The 19,312-nt window shown below is 38.7% G+C and overlaps 1 protein-coding gene across 3 annotated transcripts in view; it reads right to left on the bottom strand.

The window, feature by feature from the left end:
- The window catches only part of LOC127424109 (oxysterol-binding protein-related protein 9-like), a 53,343-nt gene extending 34,052 nt beyond the window's left edge, over positions 1-19,291 (bottom strand). For 2 of the 3 annotated variants that reach the window (XM_051668956.1, XM_051668957.1), the window contains exons 1-4: positions 19,161-19,291; positions 17,764-17,814; positions 16,198-16,276; positions 3,755-3,828 (exon numbers count right to left, since the gene is read on the bottom strand). In XM_051668956.1, coding sequence (XP_051524916.1) covers positions 3,755-3,828; positions 16,198-16,276; positions 17,764-17,814; positions 19,161-19,271 — 315 coding nt within the window. In that variant the 5' untranslated portion in view covers positions 19,272-19,291. Of the gene's footprint in view, positions 1-3,754; positions 3,829-5,175; positions 5,283-16,197; positions 16,277-17,763; positions 17,815-19,160 lie in introns of those variants that run through there. The other variant, XM_051668959.1, reaches the window with a different exon arrangement.
- Positions 19,292-19,312: the final 21 nt, after the last annotated feature.

Here is a 19,312-nt window from a genome sequence, read left to right as displayed (position 1 = left end):
TCCATTACCAATTCTTTTAGTACTTTTGATAAAGAAATATTTGGAAGTAACAAAGCAAACAATGCTTCTCTTAAAAGGTACACTAAGTAACCTTTGTCTTCGTGTCATCTTGGACTTACAATGACACCTAGTGGCTTGGACGCAGCATCATTTAAAAACAATTGTTTTCAGTTTCAGATGCCATTGTAGAAATTTAGTATTCAAAGTAAGCCATGATTACTTCAATCAATGAGTGAAAGTGTCAAATAACAGGACGGTTACTGAGATTGAGTGAGTAGTATTCGGCTGGTCATCTGATTCTAACATGGCAGCCCCCATGTGCGGACACTCTCCATGTAGAATAAAACAGCTTTTATAAGGTTACTGATATGACTAGAGTCATCATTTTAACGTGAGTTGTCATGATTTCCTACATGTATCGCAAAATTACAATTTATGTCTTTAGAAATTTTTTCATAAGGAAAAAATTACTGAGTGCACCTTTAACAGCCTTTATAATTATATTATTTCATCTTTTAACAGATAAGATTCTTGCAAAATAATAGGGGTGTAAATCACCAGTTTCATCATGATACGATCTTGTATCGATTCTCTTAGCCAGTGATCCGATGTTTGCCGATACCTCAAAGTCTGCCACGATATGATTTTGATTTGATTTGATTCAGGGTCCTGCAATCGATATTACGATGTTATGTGTCTATTTTACACAATCAACTACATTTATTATGTTAAAAATGCAACCAAAATATAATTTGAATATTTTATTGAACTCTCTGAAAAGTGCGAATCCAATATCCACATTGGGACATCCACAACAAAATAAGGTACTTCAGTATATATACTGTATATACACTGTAAATATACAGCAAACACAGAACATTCTGGGAACCAAATATTGTTAGCTGGGTATACATACACTCACCGGCCACTTTTATTAGGTACACCTGTACATCTACTTATTCATGCGATTATCTAATCAGCCAATCATGTGGCAGCAGTGTAATGTATAAAATCATGCAGATATGGGTCAGGAACTTCAGTTAATATTCACATCAACCATCAGAATGGGGCAAAAAATGTGATCTCAGTGATTTAGACCGTGGCATGATTGTTGGTGCCAGACGGGCTGGTTTGAGCATTTCTGTAACTGATGCGCACAAAACAGTCTCTAGTGTGTATTGAGAATTGTGCGAAAAAAAAAAAAAACATCCAGTGAGCGGCAGTTCTGTGGACGAAAATGCCTTGTTAATGACAGAGGTCAGAGGAGAATGGCCAGAATGATCCAAGCTGACAGGAATCTAAATCACTGAGATCACATTTTTTCCCCATTCTGATGGTTGATGTGAAAATTAACTGAAGCTCCTGACCCTTATCTGCATGATTTTATACATTACACTGCTGCCACATGATTGGCAGATTAAATAATCACATGAATATATACATGAACAGGTGTATCTAATAAATTGGCCGGTGAGTGTATATAGTCATACAATCACATACAAGTGATCATTAATAGTTTGATGACAGCTCATTACCTTGTGACAATTACTGTGACAATTTGTCATCTCTATAAAAATCAAGTCTTTCAATCCAAAATACTTACATACTCATGACCGGAGAGTTTGTGCTACATTTTTTCTTGGCTACATCTTCCACGGTTGTGTTGAAAAATTCTGTTACAGTGATACATGTTATTAAGGGTGTTGATGTTAAGATGTAATAAGTCTTGCAACTGATATTGGTGCAACAAGGCAGGTGTTTTCTCTCTCCCACTTCAGCACTGTTCAGAATATTGGGGTTCTTTAGCCGATAAAAGTTTTAGTTTGACATGGTTGTATTGCTCCAAAGTGCTTTAAAAGGGAAAATTCTAACGTAGAAATCAAATGTGCCGCATGCACCACCATATTGAGGGAAGCCCAATTTAATCGCATCTGTGAGCCGCTCTGCGCTATCCTGTCACTGGAGCTCGCAGCCCTGTTGGCGCGCACGCACACGGATAGAGCGCAGCTTCAATCACTTCAATCACCCTGCGCACATCCGTGTCCCACAGGAGAAGCATATTTAGCGCTTATAAAGCAAAATTTATATTATACGGTTGCTGCATCGCATGACAGAAATGTGTACGGATGTGCCTGGCATTAGAGCGGTAAAATAAAAGTGCATCTTAAAAAATATACATCGACCTTTACACGTTGTATCGATGACATCGCATCATTGGTTAACTGATCGATGCATCGATCCAGATCGATGGATCATCACACCCCTACTATAATTTGTTTTTGTATAAAACACCACGATTTACAACAAAATTAATTATGTGTATCAACAACAATCCAGTAATTATTCTGATTTGAGATATCATGAGTCAACAGAGTCACAGTTCTTGGTTCATTTCGAGTTGGACATGACATAATGAATGATTTGCGATTTATTTATTTTTTTTAATTCACTTAAAATTAGGGTTGGGTTCAGAACCGGCTCCATTCTTTAAAAAATACCGTAATCGTACGATTTTCGTGAATTTCGGTTTTTTTTAACGGTTCCCATATGTGCAATTTTCTGCCGATGTGGATGGACCACCATATTAAAAATACAGTGATGGTGTTTCCAGCAGCGCTGCCCTCTGCTGGGTCTAGTGTGAAACATACATTGCTACCAGTCTATTTTGATTCCTGAACAAATGACTCCGAGTTTTTTCAATCTACAGCGCAAAAAACATGGTGCTTCTGGTATAGTCCAATTCCCAAACAAATGCCTCTAATAAACTTATTTTATAAAAGAATAAATTAATGAAATATTCTATTACATTTCTTGTTTTCGAAATTTTATTTAAAATACAGCTTGGATCAATTATTGGATTGCATATATGTCTCTAAAAAGTCTGCAAACACACCTTTTACTCAGATACTTTATTTCTGCTCTGTAGAAACCTGAAATGGTCTTATCATTTGGCAACAGGCTGCAGAGGGCGGCAAATGCAATAAGGATCATATTTCCAAATAATTGTTCCTCAAAATAAAAAATACATAAAAATGACTTTAATTCTCATCCCTACTTAATAGAACTGGCTTATAAGAGTAATTCGTTCCATTGTAGATTAAAAAGAACCAAGTCCTCTGTTTGGGAATCAGACAACACTGGTCGCGCTGTATGTTTCGTGCTGCTAGTAGCGGTGTTTTGTGCTGCTGAATGGTAGTGCAGGAAACACTGTCAGAGTATTTTAGCACTGTGTTGCATTCGCATCGGTGGAAGAACGCACGTTTTAGAAAATGCAAGTCTTGAATATCCTTTGGATCCCAACCCTAACATTGGATAAAAGCAATGAAGACACTTTCAAAATAAATAAATTCTAGCAACCTCTTTTGCATACAAACTGATTTATGGGAAAGGAAAAAAAGTAAGAGCATTAGTGCAACTGACACCAACAAAAAACACAAACTGCAAATTTCTATCGCTAGTCAGAGGCAGGCTGTATTTAGAATTTAGGTGCTCGTTTTGGCCAAAAATTTGGATTTGCCTTTGAGTGCAAGATAAGTCATAGTGTTTTTGTCAACTTTAAGAAGTACACTAGCTCTACTAAAGGCCACAAAACTCCAATTTTGATTTCATGGTGTATTTATGCAAATTTGGCTGGATAAATCTGCTGCATTAAGTGGTAAATCAATTGACTTTCCATAATATTGGAGATTTTTTACACCCCTGACAGTTTAAGCATAATGTGGTGCATGTGGGCTGGATGCGGCTGGGCTCTTACCTGCTGAAGGGTGTGGCGGAGAATTGTCCCCTCTAAGGCATGAATCCACTTCTCCCTCTCGTCTGCATCACGGGCTGCGGGGCAAATATCCAAAAACACATCCATTAGCAATACACAGACAGACTGTAAACACACACACACACACACACACACACACACACACACACACACGTAACATGAAGAGTGGAGAATGATCCTGCGGAAATGTAAAGGTGACAGTTGGAGGCAACAACAGCACTGTTGTCGTCTTCTGTTTCCCTTTACGAAGACAGATAAGAGTTTCAAGAAGGCAAGACAGGGTTGTGGCAAGTTAAACAGGAAAACACAATTAAAGCCTCTGCCCTTGAGTAAATAGAGAGAGTAAATAATGCTCTTGACAAAGTATCTTGTAGAAAAGAGGGACGAAATTTCAGACAGTCTCTCAGTGCTTCAAAACAACAATAAATCAAGCATAAGCTATAAAGCCTGCCGTTAATAGCTGTCATATAGCCAAAGTTATCAAAGAAAATGTATACTGCCATCATTAACTCACCCGGACAGACATTGTTGAAAATGTATGACTTACTTTCGGTAAATAATAACTTTTTGTCATATGGCTTCAGAAGACTTGTAATATAGCCTTTTTGTCCATTTTTAAGCTTTAGAGGCAATGGCCACCATCTACTTTTATTGCACGGAAAAGTGCAGCCTGAACTTTCAGCAAACTCTCTCCTTTAGTGTTCCATAGAAAACATAACATGAAGGCGAGTAAATGATGACAGAAATCTCATTTTTGGGTGAACTATACCTATAAAGCAGTCAGTTTTAATATATAAAATTACTTTGTCCAGCACTAAAGTATGTACCGTTACATAGTTTCAAAAGAGCTCAGTTTACAATAGCATTCACAGAAAGGGGCATGAAAACCTCTAATGCCAGTTTGGTTTGATAAAAGGAGCCGTAACACAAAGTTTACAGACAGGTATTTACTTAAACCTCTCTCTCGTAGCCTTTATTATTTATAATAGTCTTTAGATGTACATTTAATCATTTCCCCAGGGAGCAGCACAGAAACAGCACTCAAGAGTGCAAGATTTAGCTGACATTTCAATGGATAATGGAGCAAAGCTCAGCAGAAAATCTCAAAGCTTTTAAGAGCACAAAGCCTGGAGAGCATGTGTGCACTGACACACACAATCCCATTTCTGCGATAATAAATTCAGATACAGTAATCACTCAAGCTGCTCGTGTGTGTATGTGTGTGTGTGTGTGTATTGAGGCGACCTTAGATGATATACTGTAACAACCTCACAGCACAGTAGCGTCAAATATACTTAATTGAACCAGTTAATAAAATCAATGTGCATCAGCCAGAAATATATCAAAAACACAAAGTGGCTCAGTAGCTTCTAGAAGTTAAGAGAAAAGCCCATCCTTTTTACCTGGTTATAAAGAACGGAGACATTTTCATTCATACAGGATCACAAGAGCATCACACATCTATGGAACATGCTTGAAAGCAATGTCCCTGATCTGTGTGATATTCACAGTCCAAAACAAACATGGCCCCTCCCTGCCTCACTGGCACCAGAGCTGAGATCACATGACTCATGATGCCAGGTTACCTATTTATTAACCAATAAGGTTTCACTAGTGGAGCAAGTGGAGTTGATTACAAAACAATGCACTTATTTGCTATTTTGCAATCAGGATCACTGACCTAAAGACCAGCTCAACAGCAAAACACTGAGTACCACATGAAATAAATGTAATAAATACTGTACATAAAATGCAATATTGCAACTGCATTTAATGCAAATAGCTTTGCACACTTTCACTGCTTTATTTTTTCATTTAAAGTGTTAGTTCACCCAAATATCCAAATTATGTAAACATTCACTCACCCTTATGACAGTCCAAAACTGTATGCCTTTTTTTACTTAAGGTTAACATTCTGCCAAAAGTCAGTCATATAGGTTTGGAACAAAATGAGGGTGAGTAAATGATGACAGAATTTTCATTTTGGGGTGAACTATACCTTTACGTACGTTACATTGCTTTGAGCAAAAAGCATCAACTATTTCATATTATGTAATTCAGCATTTAGTTGCAGAAACTTGTTTACCCATGATTGTGTTTAGAAAAGCCCTGGATCAGCAATTTCACATGCGAAAAGCCTTTTTTTCTGTCGTCAAACTCTTGTGTTTCCGCAGGACAGAGCTGGCAGTGGAAAAATGCAGGGAGTCACATGCAAGCTGCAGTGAGTTTAGGAAAGACTGCAGGAGAAGACGCACACACACATGCACCACACTCTTTCCCATTGCTGGCTGTAACCCATAAGAGTGTGTAGTTTCCGTCATTTAACGTCTTATAATAGCTCATTAGTGAGCCTGGCAGAGACATGTCACCATTAGATAACAGCTGCTAGTGTTGCAGAAATGGCTGTCATGTTTAATACGTTTATTAGGAATTTCTGTAAATTATTTAATGTTTTAGCATAGGCTGTTTGATCGTGTCGGTCTCTCTCTACCTCTTTTTCGCAATGTTGGGGTGTCGTTAGCAGGGCACATTGCATAAGGTGGATTCCATGCTGAAGTCTGCCATTACTCATGGGTAATCATGTTCTATGTTTCAAAGTGTTCATACTTTACCCTGGGTTAATAATTAATCATGGGTATCTCACTAATCATGGGGACTCAATATTACCCACTGCACATTAGTAAACCTTGGGTTAACGTTCTTATTTACATATTTATGAGGTAATTAACACTGATTGTACCAATACAGCTTGAGGATGACACGCGACCCATTTTTATAAATACTTGTTCATCTGTGGAAATTTTGCCATGTAAATCTGCTCTAGCTGTTAATGTATACTCAGTTATTTTTATGCATGTCATCTTGGACTTACACTGACACCTTGGGGCATGGATGCAGTATCATTCAAACGCAAAAGTTTAGTTACCAATGCCATTGTAGAAATTCACTATTCACAGTCAGCCATAATTCATTTAATACATGAGTGAAAGTGTCCAAAAACAGGGTGTTTACTGAGTTTAGTATTTGAGTTATATTCGACTGGTCATGTGTTCATAACACCGCAACCCCAATGAGGGACTCTTCTCCATGTAGAATAAAACAGCTTTTATAAGGTTACTGATTTGACTGTAGTCTTCATTTAATGTAAAAAAAAAAAAAAAAAAAATAATTTTTAAGGGATAGTTCACCCCAAAATTCTCTCATCATTTACTCACCCTCATGCCATCAGATGTGTGACTTTTCTTTCTTCTGCAGAACATAAATTAAGATTTTTAGAAGAATATCTCAGGTCTGAAGGGCCATAGTGAGGCAAGTGAATTGTGGCCAGAACTTTGAAGGTTCAAAAAGCATATAAAGGCAGTACAAAAGTAATCCATATGACACCAGTGGTTAAATCCATATCTTCAGAAGCAATATGATAGGTGTGGGTGAGAAACAGATCAATATTTAAATCTTTTTTTCCCCCCAATAAATCTCCAATTTCACTTTCACATTCTTCTTCTTTTGTTTTTGGTAATTTGCATTCTTCGTGCATATCGCCACCTACTGGGCAGGGAGGAGAATTTATAGTAAAAATGGACTTGAAAATTGATGGTTTCTCACCCACACCTATTTCTTCTGAAGACATGGATTATACCACTGGAGTCTTATGGATTAATTTTATACCACTTTAAATGTCCTTTTTGAAGCTACAAAACTCTGGCAACCATTAACTTGCATTGAATGGACCGACAGAGCAGAGATATTCTTCTGAACATTTTCATTTGTGTTCTGCAGAAGAAAGTCATAAACATCTGAGATGACATGAGGGTGAATAAATAATGAGAATTTTCATTTTTGGGGCGAACTATTCCTTTAAGGTGTACAGCTTTTTAATTGAGAGCACTGAGTGAAAGGAAAGTTCACAAAAATTAAAATTCTGTAATCTTTAACTCACCCACATGACTTGCTTTTTCCATGGAACACAAAAGGAGATGTTAGGCAGAATGTTAGGGACTGACAACCTCAGTAACAATGCACTTTCATTTGTATGGATAAAAAAGGAGCAGCATCAGCTTTCTTCAAAATTTCTCCACATGAGAACAATTTAAGAAATACAGTACTGTGCAAAAGTTCTAAGCACTTGTGAAAAATGTTGTATAGTGAGGATTTCATCAAAAACAATGCCATAAGTAGTTTTCGTTTATCAATGAACGTCATACAAAGTCCAGTAAACATAAAAAGGCTAAATCAATATTTGGTGTGACCACCTTTGCCTTCAAAACAGCACCGATTCTCCTAGGTACACCTGGACACAGTTTTTCTTGGTTGTTGGCTGAAAGGATATTCCAAGCTTCTTGGAGAATTTGCAACAGTTCTTCTATCTATCTATGCTGTCTAAATTGCTTCTGTCTCTACATGTAATCTCAGACTAACTCAATGTTGAGTGGAGGGCTCTGTGGGAGCCATGCAATATGTTGCAGGGCTCCCTGTTCTTCTATTCTATTATTTTTGCAAAAGGAATGTTTGGAAGTCTACAGTTTATATTTCCTATTGACACACTAAAGCTGAAGATATAAATAACCATCTTAAGACAAATGTTTTTGTGAAAAATCTTATGTGCCTAAGACTTTTGCACAGTACTGTACAGGTTTGAAACAACACAAGTATGAGTAAATAATGACAGAATTTTCATTTTTGGGGTGAACAAACCCTTTAAATGTCCTAAAATGTAAGAAAGTAAAAACTAATAATACAGCGCTGTTATTATTGAGTCACAGCTGTTTTTTTGCATAGTTGACCTACAGACTTCATCTGAATTTTAAAATATTCATGACACAATGCGTAACTGAAGGAAGGATGTGAGCGGAGGACGTGCCAGTAAGAGACTTTGTGCATCACTACAGCCTTTCAGAGCACAATGCTGATGCCAACTGTGGTCCGATTCAAGTGTATACATGCTGGACGATGCCGAGCTACAATCACATTATCTAGGTTTATTAGTCTCACTTCACAAAAATCATACATCGAACATTTTAGTCAGCCTGAAATCAAACTTTTAAAGTGCAAATAAACATACCGCTTGTGTTAAAGTATCTGTGACTGTACAAACCTCATGAATATTTAACGAGGTAAGCACTGTTCAGTTTATGATAAATTGTCACACTGTATACCTTACACTTCGGGGCAAACCCTGCTCTGGAGGATAGTTTCATAACCCAGGGTAAAAATCGGTGCGAACCCTGTTTCAATATTAAAAGTGTGAAACGTTGCTTAACCCAGGGTGGTAAAAAAGGTGGTAACCTGGTGTTAAGCATAGTGTGAAAAGCCCTAGAGAGAAACATGCTCTTGAAACCTGTTCTATGTATTTCCCTCCATCTTTCTCTCTATTATTTCTTTCCCCTCTGAAGAATGAATGTGTAAGTTGATCTTCTGCCAGCAGGAGCTCACTGTCTGATGCTGGGAGCTTTTAACTGCTGACTGTTTTTTTTTTTTTTTTCAGTCAAGTGTCTGAGAGGAAAACAGGTAGAAGCTTTTAGCTCTAAGAAAATAAAGGGGCTTTCAGGCAAGGCTGATACTGGGCCAAAGAAAATGATGAATTATAGATGGCCCTCTAAATAGCAAGTACATTTGAGTTCCTCTGAACCACCCCTGAGGCTCAAGTTGTGGGAACCTCATATATATATATATATATATATATATATATATATATATATATATATATATATCCGTCCTGCCAGAATCACCTAATTCTCAAATTTACCATGCAGAAAGGAGAGGTGAACTAAATGTGTACTTTCACGGCTGTGAAAGTTCAAGTTCACATTGCTTTTATCGTCCTGTGAGGGTTATTCCACCATTATTTCAATTTTACAGGTCAAATTCTAGTGCAAGGTTTTGTCGTTTCAACACTCTAAATTTTGCTGGGTTATTTTTTTTAACCCAGAAAGCTGGGTTAATGGATGGGTCATTGCCACTGACAGTAAAATTCACCATAGCCAACCCAAGCTGCTGAGTCAAAATAACCCACTGCTGGTTTATCTGTGCCAAACTGGATGAAACCAGTTTTTCAACAGTAATTTTTGCCTCCTGTCCTGAGAAAATGTCTTCCTCAATAAAATTAAGGTTTATATTCACCTGTATTGCTATCAGTCATTACTGTAGAGACAGGATCAACTTCTGCTGTACTTATTTGAATTACAACATCAATGTAATACCAAGCTAGTTTGGCAGATAATTTATTTCATATCTGTTAAGGTCGCTGGGTTTGCACAAATGCAGACGGAAACGATTGCTGTGTCTCGTTTCGTAGGCTGCGTACTAGCCAGAACACGTCCTTTCAAGGCAGCGGTATATCGAGTGTCCTCCTTAAACAAGTAGATTGAACAATTAGAATGTCGTGGAAAAGTTCATTTATTTCAGTAATTCAACTCAAATTGTGAAACTCGTGTATTAAATAAATTCAATGCACACAGACTGAAGTAGTTTAAGTCTTTGGTTCTTTTAATTGTGATGACTTTGGCTCACATTTAACAAAAACCCACCAATTCACTATCTCAAAAAATTAGAATACATCATAAGACCAATAAAAAAAAACATTTTTAGTGAATTGTTGGCCTTCTGGAAAGTATGTTCATTTACTGTATATGTACCCAATACTTGGTAGGGGCTCCTTTTGCCTTAATTACTGCCTCAATTTGGCGTGGCATGGAGGTGATCAGTTTGTGGCACTGCTGAGGTGGTATGGAAGCCCAGGTTTCTTTGACAGTGGCCTTCAGCTCATCTGCATTTTTTGGTCTCTCGTTTCTCATTTTCCTCTTGACAATACCCCATAGATTCTCTATGGAGTTCAGGTCTGGTGAGTTTGCTGGCCAGTCAAGCACACCAACACCATGGTCATTTAACCAACTTTTGGTGCTTTTGGCAGTGTGGGCAGGTGCCAAATCCTGCTGGAAAATGAAATCAGCATCTTTAAAAAGTTGGTCAGCAGAAGGAAGAATAAAGTGCTCCAAAATGTCTTGGTAAACGGGTGCAGTGACTTTGGTTTTCAAAAAACACAATGGACCAACACCAGCAGATGACATTGCACCCCAAATCATCACAGACTGTGGAAACTTAACACTGGACTTCAAGCATCTTGGGCTATGAGCTTCTCCACCCTTCCTCCAGACTCTAGGACCTTGGTTTCCAAATGAAATACAAAACTTGCTCTCATCTGAAAAGAGGACTTTGGAACACTGGGCAACAGTCCAGTTCTTCTTCTCCTTAGCCCAGGTAAGACGCCTCTGACGTTGTCTGTGGTTCAGGAGTGGCTTGACAAGAGGAATACGACAACTGTAGCCAAATTCCTTGACATGTCTGTGTGTGGTGGCTCTTGATGCCTTGACCCCAGCCTCAGTCCATTCCTTGTGAAGTTCACCCAACTCGATTTTGCTTGACAATCCTCATAAGGCTGCGGTTCTCTCGGTTGGTTGTGCATCTTTTTCTTCCACACTTTTTCCTTCCACTCAACTTTCTGTTAACATGCTTGGATACAGCACACTGTGAACAGCCAGCTTCTTTGGCAATGAATGTTTGTGGCTTACCCTCCTTGTGAAGGGTGTCAATGATTGTCTTCTGGACAACTGTCAGATCAGCAGTCTTACCCATGATTGTGTAGCCTAGTGAACCAAACTGAGAGACCATTTTGAAGGCTCAGGAAACCTTTGCAGGTGTTTTGAGTTGATTAGCTGATTGGCATGTCACCATATTCTAATTTTTTGAGATAGTGAATTGGTGGGTTTTTGTTAAATGTGAGCCAAAATCATCACAATTAAAAGAACCAAAGACTTAAACTACTTCAGTCTGTGTGCATTGAATTTATTTAATACACGAGTTTCACAATTTGAGTTGAATTACTGAAAAAAATGAACTTTTCCACAACATTCTAATTTATTGAGATGCACCTGTATATCCATAAGACTCAAGTGGTTTAATCCATGTCTTCTGAAGTGATCCAATTGGTTTAGGGTGAGAACAAACTAAAATGTAACTCCTTTTTCACTGTACATCTTGCCATTGCAGTCTCCTAGCACGATCATGATTTCAAGCTCAATTACTCTTCCTAGTGCCATCTAGCAGCTGTGCGCATGTTTCAAGCAGTAGGAAGTGTAATCGAAGATATTGATATTACAGAAGATATTGATTAAACCACTGGAATCTTATGAATTACTTTTATGCTGCCCTTTTCTACTTTTTTTAGCTTCAAAATGTTGGCTACCATTCACTTGCATTGTATAGACCAACAGACCTGAGATTTTCTTCTAAAAATCTTAATTTGTGCTCAGCAGAAAAAGAAAAAAAAAATTCATACACATCTGGAATGGCATGAGGGTGAGTATATTGTGAGAGAATTTTCATTTTTGGGTGAACTATTCCTTTAAATGTTTTATGAATGATGTATGATTACTTTGTGGATCTTCATGAATTTTTCATAATTTTACTTGTCCTCAAATGAAAAAAAGTTCCTCTAAACTGTTCTTGTGCATATTTCATTCTTATCAAATAAAATAAAATCATACATACATACATACATATATACATACATACGTGTGTGTGTATATATATATATATATATATATACACACACACACACACACACACACACACACACACATATATATATATACACTATATTGCCAGAAGTATTTGCTCATCTGCCTTTAGACGCATATGAACTTAAGTGACATCCCATTCTTAATCCATAGGGTTTAATATGATGTCGGCCCACCCTTTGCAGCTATAACAGCTTCAACTCTTGTGGGAAGGCTTTCCACAAGGTTTAGGAGTGTGTTTATGGGAATTTTTGACCATTCTTCCAGAAGCGCATTTGTGAGGTCAGACACTGATGTTGGACGAGAAGGCCTGGCTCGCAGTCTTCGCTCTAATTCATCCCAAAGGTGCTCTGTCGGGTTGAGGTCAGGACTATGTGCAGGCCAGTCAAGTTCTTCCACACCAAACTCGCTCATCCATGTCTTTATGGACCTTGCTTTGTGCACTGGTGTGCAGTCATGTTGGAACAGGAAGGGGCCATCCCCAAACTGTTCCCACAAAGTTGGGAGCATGGAATTGTCCAAAATCTCTTGGTATGCTGAAGCATTCAGAGTTCCTTTCACTGGAACTAAGGGGCCAAGCCCAGCTCCTGAAAAACAACCCCACACCATAATCCCCCCTCCACCAAACTTCACAGTTGGCACAATGCAGTCAAACAAGTTCCGTTCTCCTGGCAACCGCCAAACCCAGACTCGTCCATCAGATTGCCAGATGGAGAAGCGTGATTCGTCACTCCAGAGAACGCGTCTCCACTGCTCTAGAGTCCAGTGGCGGCGTGCTTTACACCACTGCATCCGATGCTTTGCATTGCACTTGGTGATGTATGGCTTGGCTGCTCGGCCATGGAAACCCATTCCATGAAGCTCTCTACGCACTGTTCTTGAGCTAATCTGAAGGCCACATGAACTTTGGAGGTCTGTAGCGATTGACTCTGCAGAAAGTTGGCGACATCTGCGCATTATGCGCCTCAGCATCCACTGACCCCGCTCTGTCATTTTACGTGGAGTTGCTGTCATTCCCAATCACTTCCACTTTGTTATAATACCACTGACAGCTGACTGTGGAATATTTAGTAGCGAGGAAATTTCACGACTGGACTTGTTGCACAGGTGGCATCCTATCACAGTACCATGCTGGAATTCACTGAGCTCCTGAGAGCGGCCCATTCTTTCACAAATGTTTGTAGAAGCAGTCTGCATGCCTAGGTGCTTCATTTTATACACCTGTGGCCATGGAAGTGATTGGAACACCTGAATTCAATTATTTGGATGGGTGAGTGAATACTTTTGGCAATATAGTGTATATATACACACACACACATACATATACTGTGTATTTTATATCTCAATACATTTTAAAAAATAATTTAATCTTACAGCAAAATCTATTTATACAGATTTTTCTATAGAAATAAATTAAAACAATAACCATTTGAGGTAAAATTAACCCAGCATATTGTCAAAATGAGCTGACATGTTGGGTTGAATGTACAACTTAAAATGTGTAACACAACTTGCTGGATTAGTTTAACCCAACATGTGTTCTGTCCAATATTTACCCGGTGCTGGGTTGCCAATTGGATTATTTTTAACCCAGCCAAATTTAGAGTACATTGTGACATCTGATAACGTGGTGTTGTCTCAGTGAGCAGTTTACGGTAATTCTGATGATGATGTTATGTCGACACAAGAAAAGCATTTTATTTATTTTTTTTGTGAAAAACGCCCAATTTTCCATCGGATTAACCCCAACATCAGAGCTTGCGAATCCCTCAGCATAGACCACAAACATTGCTGAATCACAAAATTACGTTAATACAGTTTGTCACATTCAGACAAACTTTTGACAACCAGCATAAAGTCTGGTCAACATTACAGTTTATTCTAGCCAAGAGCCATCCACTTAAGGCTAGAGTACACAAGTGCCTTTCCATCTTGTGTAATGGTATCTATACTTACTGCTCATTGCTACAACAAGATAAACTACTTTACTTCCCTTAAGATCACACTATGTAACCACTATAGAGTATATGCCAAGAGCAACTGACATACAAGCTACTTGGGCTGCAACTCTGGGACAGTCCATTTAGATCAGGTGGCACAAAACCATTTCCGCTGTAGGGTAAATGGCTCCTGATATGAGAACTGATAGGATGAGTCCTGAGGGTCCAGAGAGGTGGATGGTATGAGGAGATTGTTGAAACTGAAGCCTGAGCTCTACGCTCACTCATTCAAACACACACATACAGCGGGAAATCTGACACGGCAGGTTGGGTATGCCTCCATTTTTTAAAGGACTGAGACACCATTACTCCACTGACACAATACTCTTCCAGCAAACATGCTACACAGAGGTCAACAATGAACTTTGCCAATGAAATTGAAAATTAATGAAAAGAGAAAAAGAAATGTTCATTTAATATATGCAAGGAAGCAACCAGCAATCGCGTGAGATGGAATTAAAGGGACAGTTCACCCAAAAATAGAAATTCTGTATTAATTTACTTACTCACATGTTGTTCCAAACCCGTATGACATTCTTCTACCGTGGCGCACAAAAGATGTATGTTAGGCAGTATGTTAGTCTCAGTCACCATTCTTTTTCATTGCATCTTTTTTTCAATGAAGGTGAATGGTGACTGAGACTAACATACTGCCTATCTCCTTTTGTGCTCCACGATAGGCTGCAATTCTTCCTAACATCTCCTTTTGTGTTCCTTGGAAGAAAGTCATATGGGTTTAGAATAACATGGGGGTGAGTAAAGACATATTTTTCATTTTTTGAAGGAACAATCATTTTAACCCTAAACAATCTGCAATAAAAAGAACTCCACAACTCTACATAATGGCACCAAACACTACATTCATATTTTCAAAACCTGTAACTGATAAAGACGAATAACACACTCGACCATTCATGGTTAACTGTTCCCCACAGACAACAAGCCAAGAGCAAATAAAACCAAAACTCCATGTACGAGTCTGACACTAGTCGTTAAAGTAAACAGCAATAATAAATGGTTCTAAACAGTTTACGGCAGAAGCGGCAAGCAGGTCCCAGCTAAGCGTGCCCTTACCCTTCTTACTGTAAAGCCACAGCATACAGTGTCGGAACATAGCAGTGGGTGAGGGCATGAGGAGAGTGAACACACCCCCGGAAGGGCAGATGCCAGGGGGTGGAGGAGGACAGATGAGCCAGTGAAAGAAGGTGGAGGCTAGAGGATAAAAACCTGGAGCTCAGCAGCCAGCAGCCTTGCGTAACTCCGTGGAGGACTGCAGAGAGCGGAGAAAGGATGGGAGAGATTGTCCTCCTTATTTCTTGAAGTGTTCTTCCAGCTCTTTATTCTGTTGTCATTGTGAACTACCAATTCATTGTATTGCTGTTGCGCTGGATGTCAGCAAGGAAAAAAGATGAGACCCTCTGATCTCTATTTGTAAAGCTGCAAAATCTGCAGATTGTCCCAGTCAGTGGTCACGGCTGAACACGGAGATAAGTTCAACAAATGCACCAGGCCTAATGCAATGTTTGAAATTGGTGATACAAGCGCATGCGTGTACGCGTGTGGGTAGCATTTGCTAGTTGCTGATGTCATAATCCTCTTTAAAATCTAAATGGAAAAGAGCATGAGGTGGAGAATGAGTAAGCAAGAGCAATAAAAACAGAGTAGGGAGAGGGAGAGAGGGGGAGAGAGAGAAAGAGAGTGAGATAGAGAGGGCACACGTGAGCATCCGGCAAACGGCTGCACTATAAACAGCGATAAAAGCGGCACGGCAGGAGGTGCCAGACAGAATGAAAGAAGAGAGAGGAGATGAAGGAGACAAAAGCCCAAGAGGACAAGAGAATGGAGCACTCACCCTGAAAATGGAAAGTCTTCTGGTCCACAGTAATGGTGAAAGTGCTGTCGTCCTCGTCATCGATTCCAATCACAGCTCCCTGCGAAAGAGAAATGCAACAAAAGCCATTCAGATGGAGGGACACGTCATTCGCTTCCTCTCTCCGTTCCTCTGGCCCACTCCCTCACACACATAAGGAAAGAGAGAGAGAAAAGGGGTGAGAGAGAATGGGTGGAGTAAGGGAGAGGAAAAGAAAGACAGAAAGGCAGTGGAAAGAGAGAGAAAGACAGAGAGAGGGGGACAAGGACTGCAGAACAGTCTGTAGGTACAGGACCAGAGGAATCGCATACAACGATAGACTCTATTAAACCTGATGCACCACCACACGATATTCTAATATAGGCTATAATTCACAAATCCTAAGGCCTTGCCAGACAAAATATCCTCATCAAAAATTAAACAGCACCATGCCAAGGTTTTATTAAGGAAAATGTTGAAAATATAAAGGCAAAAATCAGTCTTGACTTTAAATGGAGATTTCCCAAGCAGTGGCTGTGCTGGTAACTGAGAGGAAGAACAAAAACAGACACTCAGATCTGATCAGACCACAGGCTTCCAGAAAAATAAGCCAACGCCCTTAGCACTTTTAACGGCTGTTTTAAATTTAAACTGTCTGTCACAGCTAACTCTCAAGCAATACAGAAAATCAATTTTTCATTTCAGTGTTACCCTACAGCACAACTTTGCATTAAATCCTTTGGCAACAATCAAGAACATCATTTTTTTGCAATATGATTGCAATTTGTTGTCAGATAAAGCTGAACTTTGTCAAATGACATAAATGGTTTAATAAGTATTATGAAAAAAGCAAATACACATATGCATGCTGTATCTTTGTGTATGCAGTTAACACCTACAGCCATGCATGTATGTATGCCATGAATATTACTAGATTTACATCTAAAAACAACCCTTCCCTGCATTCAATGTACATATTTCATAACTGTCCTCTGTGTTCTAAACTGAAGTTTAATGCCTAGTGTGCCCTCTGGTGGTAGTTTTCACAGCATTTGGTCTAATAGGCATTTCTAACAAATAATGAACAAGATGCATGAGAAATGCAAAAGAGTCTAAAAATGTTATAATGCATAATGAAGCTTGTTATATCAACAGTATGTGCATAACTGTGCACAAACATCTTGTCTGTAAATGCTTCATTTGAACTAATTGTAGTAGGAAGCTACTAAATTGAACTAAATTGGAGAGGCAGAAGAGTTTATCTTAGTTAACAGATCAATGTCATTCTATGTCGTTCTCTATTCTTTTTTAAACACAAAATAATGTCACATATTTTTTTTACGTTTTTAGTCCATACTATAATATTCTTGGTTGCAGAGTCTAAACTGTAGTTAGCTACATGACGAAAATAAGAAAAGTGTGGTATAATCCTGCATTTAGAGACCTTCATTTATATAATCAAATCACTAAATAGCCAAACAAGAACAATACAGGGAATAAAAATTATGGACCAGTATTTAGAAATGAATTTAAATAGTCCTGCTCCAAATTAAAGATGAAGTTTATTACCCGAAGTCGCACACAGCCTCTTCTGGAGCCACGCATCATCTTGTCTTTGGACTGAAGAAAGAGACAAAAGAAGTGTCAGAGCTCATGAACTTTTGTTGAATAAGCAACAAAAGTGTTGGAATATGCACTAATCTCATTTTGCTCAAGATCTGTAAAGTTCACAAATTTCGCTAAATAGCTTTCACAATTACTTTGGCATCTGGAACTCTCGGCTATATCTTAAAAATAAAACTATATTTGTAAACAACATGGACTTGAGGTTGTACAACATTAATATTTGCCTTCTAATATATACATATATTTACATACACAAAATCACAGTTTATGTGTCTACAAATGTAATTTTTAAGCATTAGCTTTTTAAAAAAATTTTTTTTTTTTAGAACAGATCATGACAAACAAATTCAGTCAAGTCCAACCTTTTGAATGGTAGTGTATAATATTATGACATGCTTCAGAGTTTTACACAATGTAATAAAAGTAACAAATAACACACAGTGGTAATACACTGAAACCTGAGATTTGCAAAAGCAGACCTTTGATGGGGCGGGGGTACTAGAATAACAATTAGGGTATTTTTAAAACATGAAAAACTATGTAACTCCCTTTACAGTTTCTCTCATTGTGCTGAGTACTGTATTACAGTCTATTGCTAATCTAAACAGGTACTGTAGATTAACCTTTATCTTGTTTTTACGGTTTCATCAGCAATAGCCATGTGTACAATTACTCATTGTTGCCTTTATACTTCAGTTTTACAGGAGTTGCTGGGTCTTGTGCGTTATGTTATCAGTATTAGCTATTCTTATTAGAAAAGACTGAACCAGAGTAATACGAGTAAAGGGTTACTTTTTTACTTAGTTATCAGTGAAAATAAACAACCGCTGCCTCAATGATATGGCCCATATGTAGACATTAATAAACCATAGAGCTCTAGTTGTGGATGATGTATTGATGACAAATACTGCAGCTCTTAGCTTAGCTGTTTATTTGGTTTTAAAACACTGTAGAGCTTTCAAGAGACAAATATGAAAATGTGTTAACACTGCAATTACTCTGAAGCGAACGCATCCAAAGCAACAGGCACATGTGGCGGCCTCCACCCTTCAAATTTTGCAAGCTAAACACTACTGTAAGCTTTTTTTTCCAAGGGAGGTGGCTTTCCCGTTGGCAACATAGCGAGTCTAACAGCTCATTGGCTGAAGCCTTTCCAAGTAAAGCTCAGATTGGCTGGCGTCTCAGTCACTCAAGCAAAGCCCCACCCAGACCAGCTGAGATTCCTAACTCCTGACAGGCCTGCAAGTGCTCGTTTTCTTCTCGGCATTTACCGAGCGGAGAATGAGCCACAGACAACCAAAGCCTCTCTTAGGTCTCGCAAGTGTGCGAAAAATACTTACAGTGTAGTATGAAAGCAACCCGGCGTTATAGTCCAGCACGAACCAGCGATACTGCCATCCCTTCATGACATTAGTCCATTTGCTCAGCGGCCCCTCCATGATGGACGCCATTTTTACACTTAGCCTGAGTGCTCGTGGGGAGGAGCGCGCGG

Source organism: Myxocyprinus asiaticus, chromosome 33 (genome assembly GCF_019703515.2).
Source record: "Myxocyprinus asiaticus isolate MX2 ecotype Aquarium Trade chromosome 33, UBuf_Myxa_2, whole genome shotgun sequence".
Classification (NCBI taxonomy): Eukaryota; Metazoa; Chordata; class Actinopteri; order Cypriniformes; family Catostomidae; genus Myxocyprinus; species Myxocyprinus asiaticus.
The sequence above is the reverse complement of the archived record's forward strand: the minus strand, read 5'-3'. Positions and strand labels throughout refer to the sequence as shown.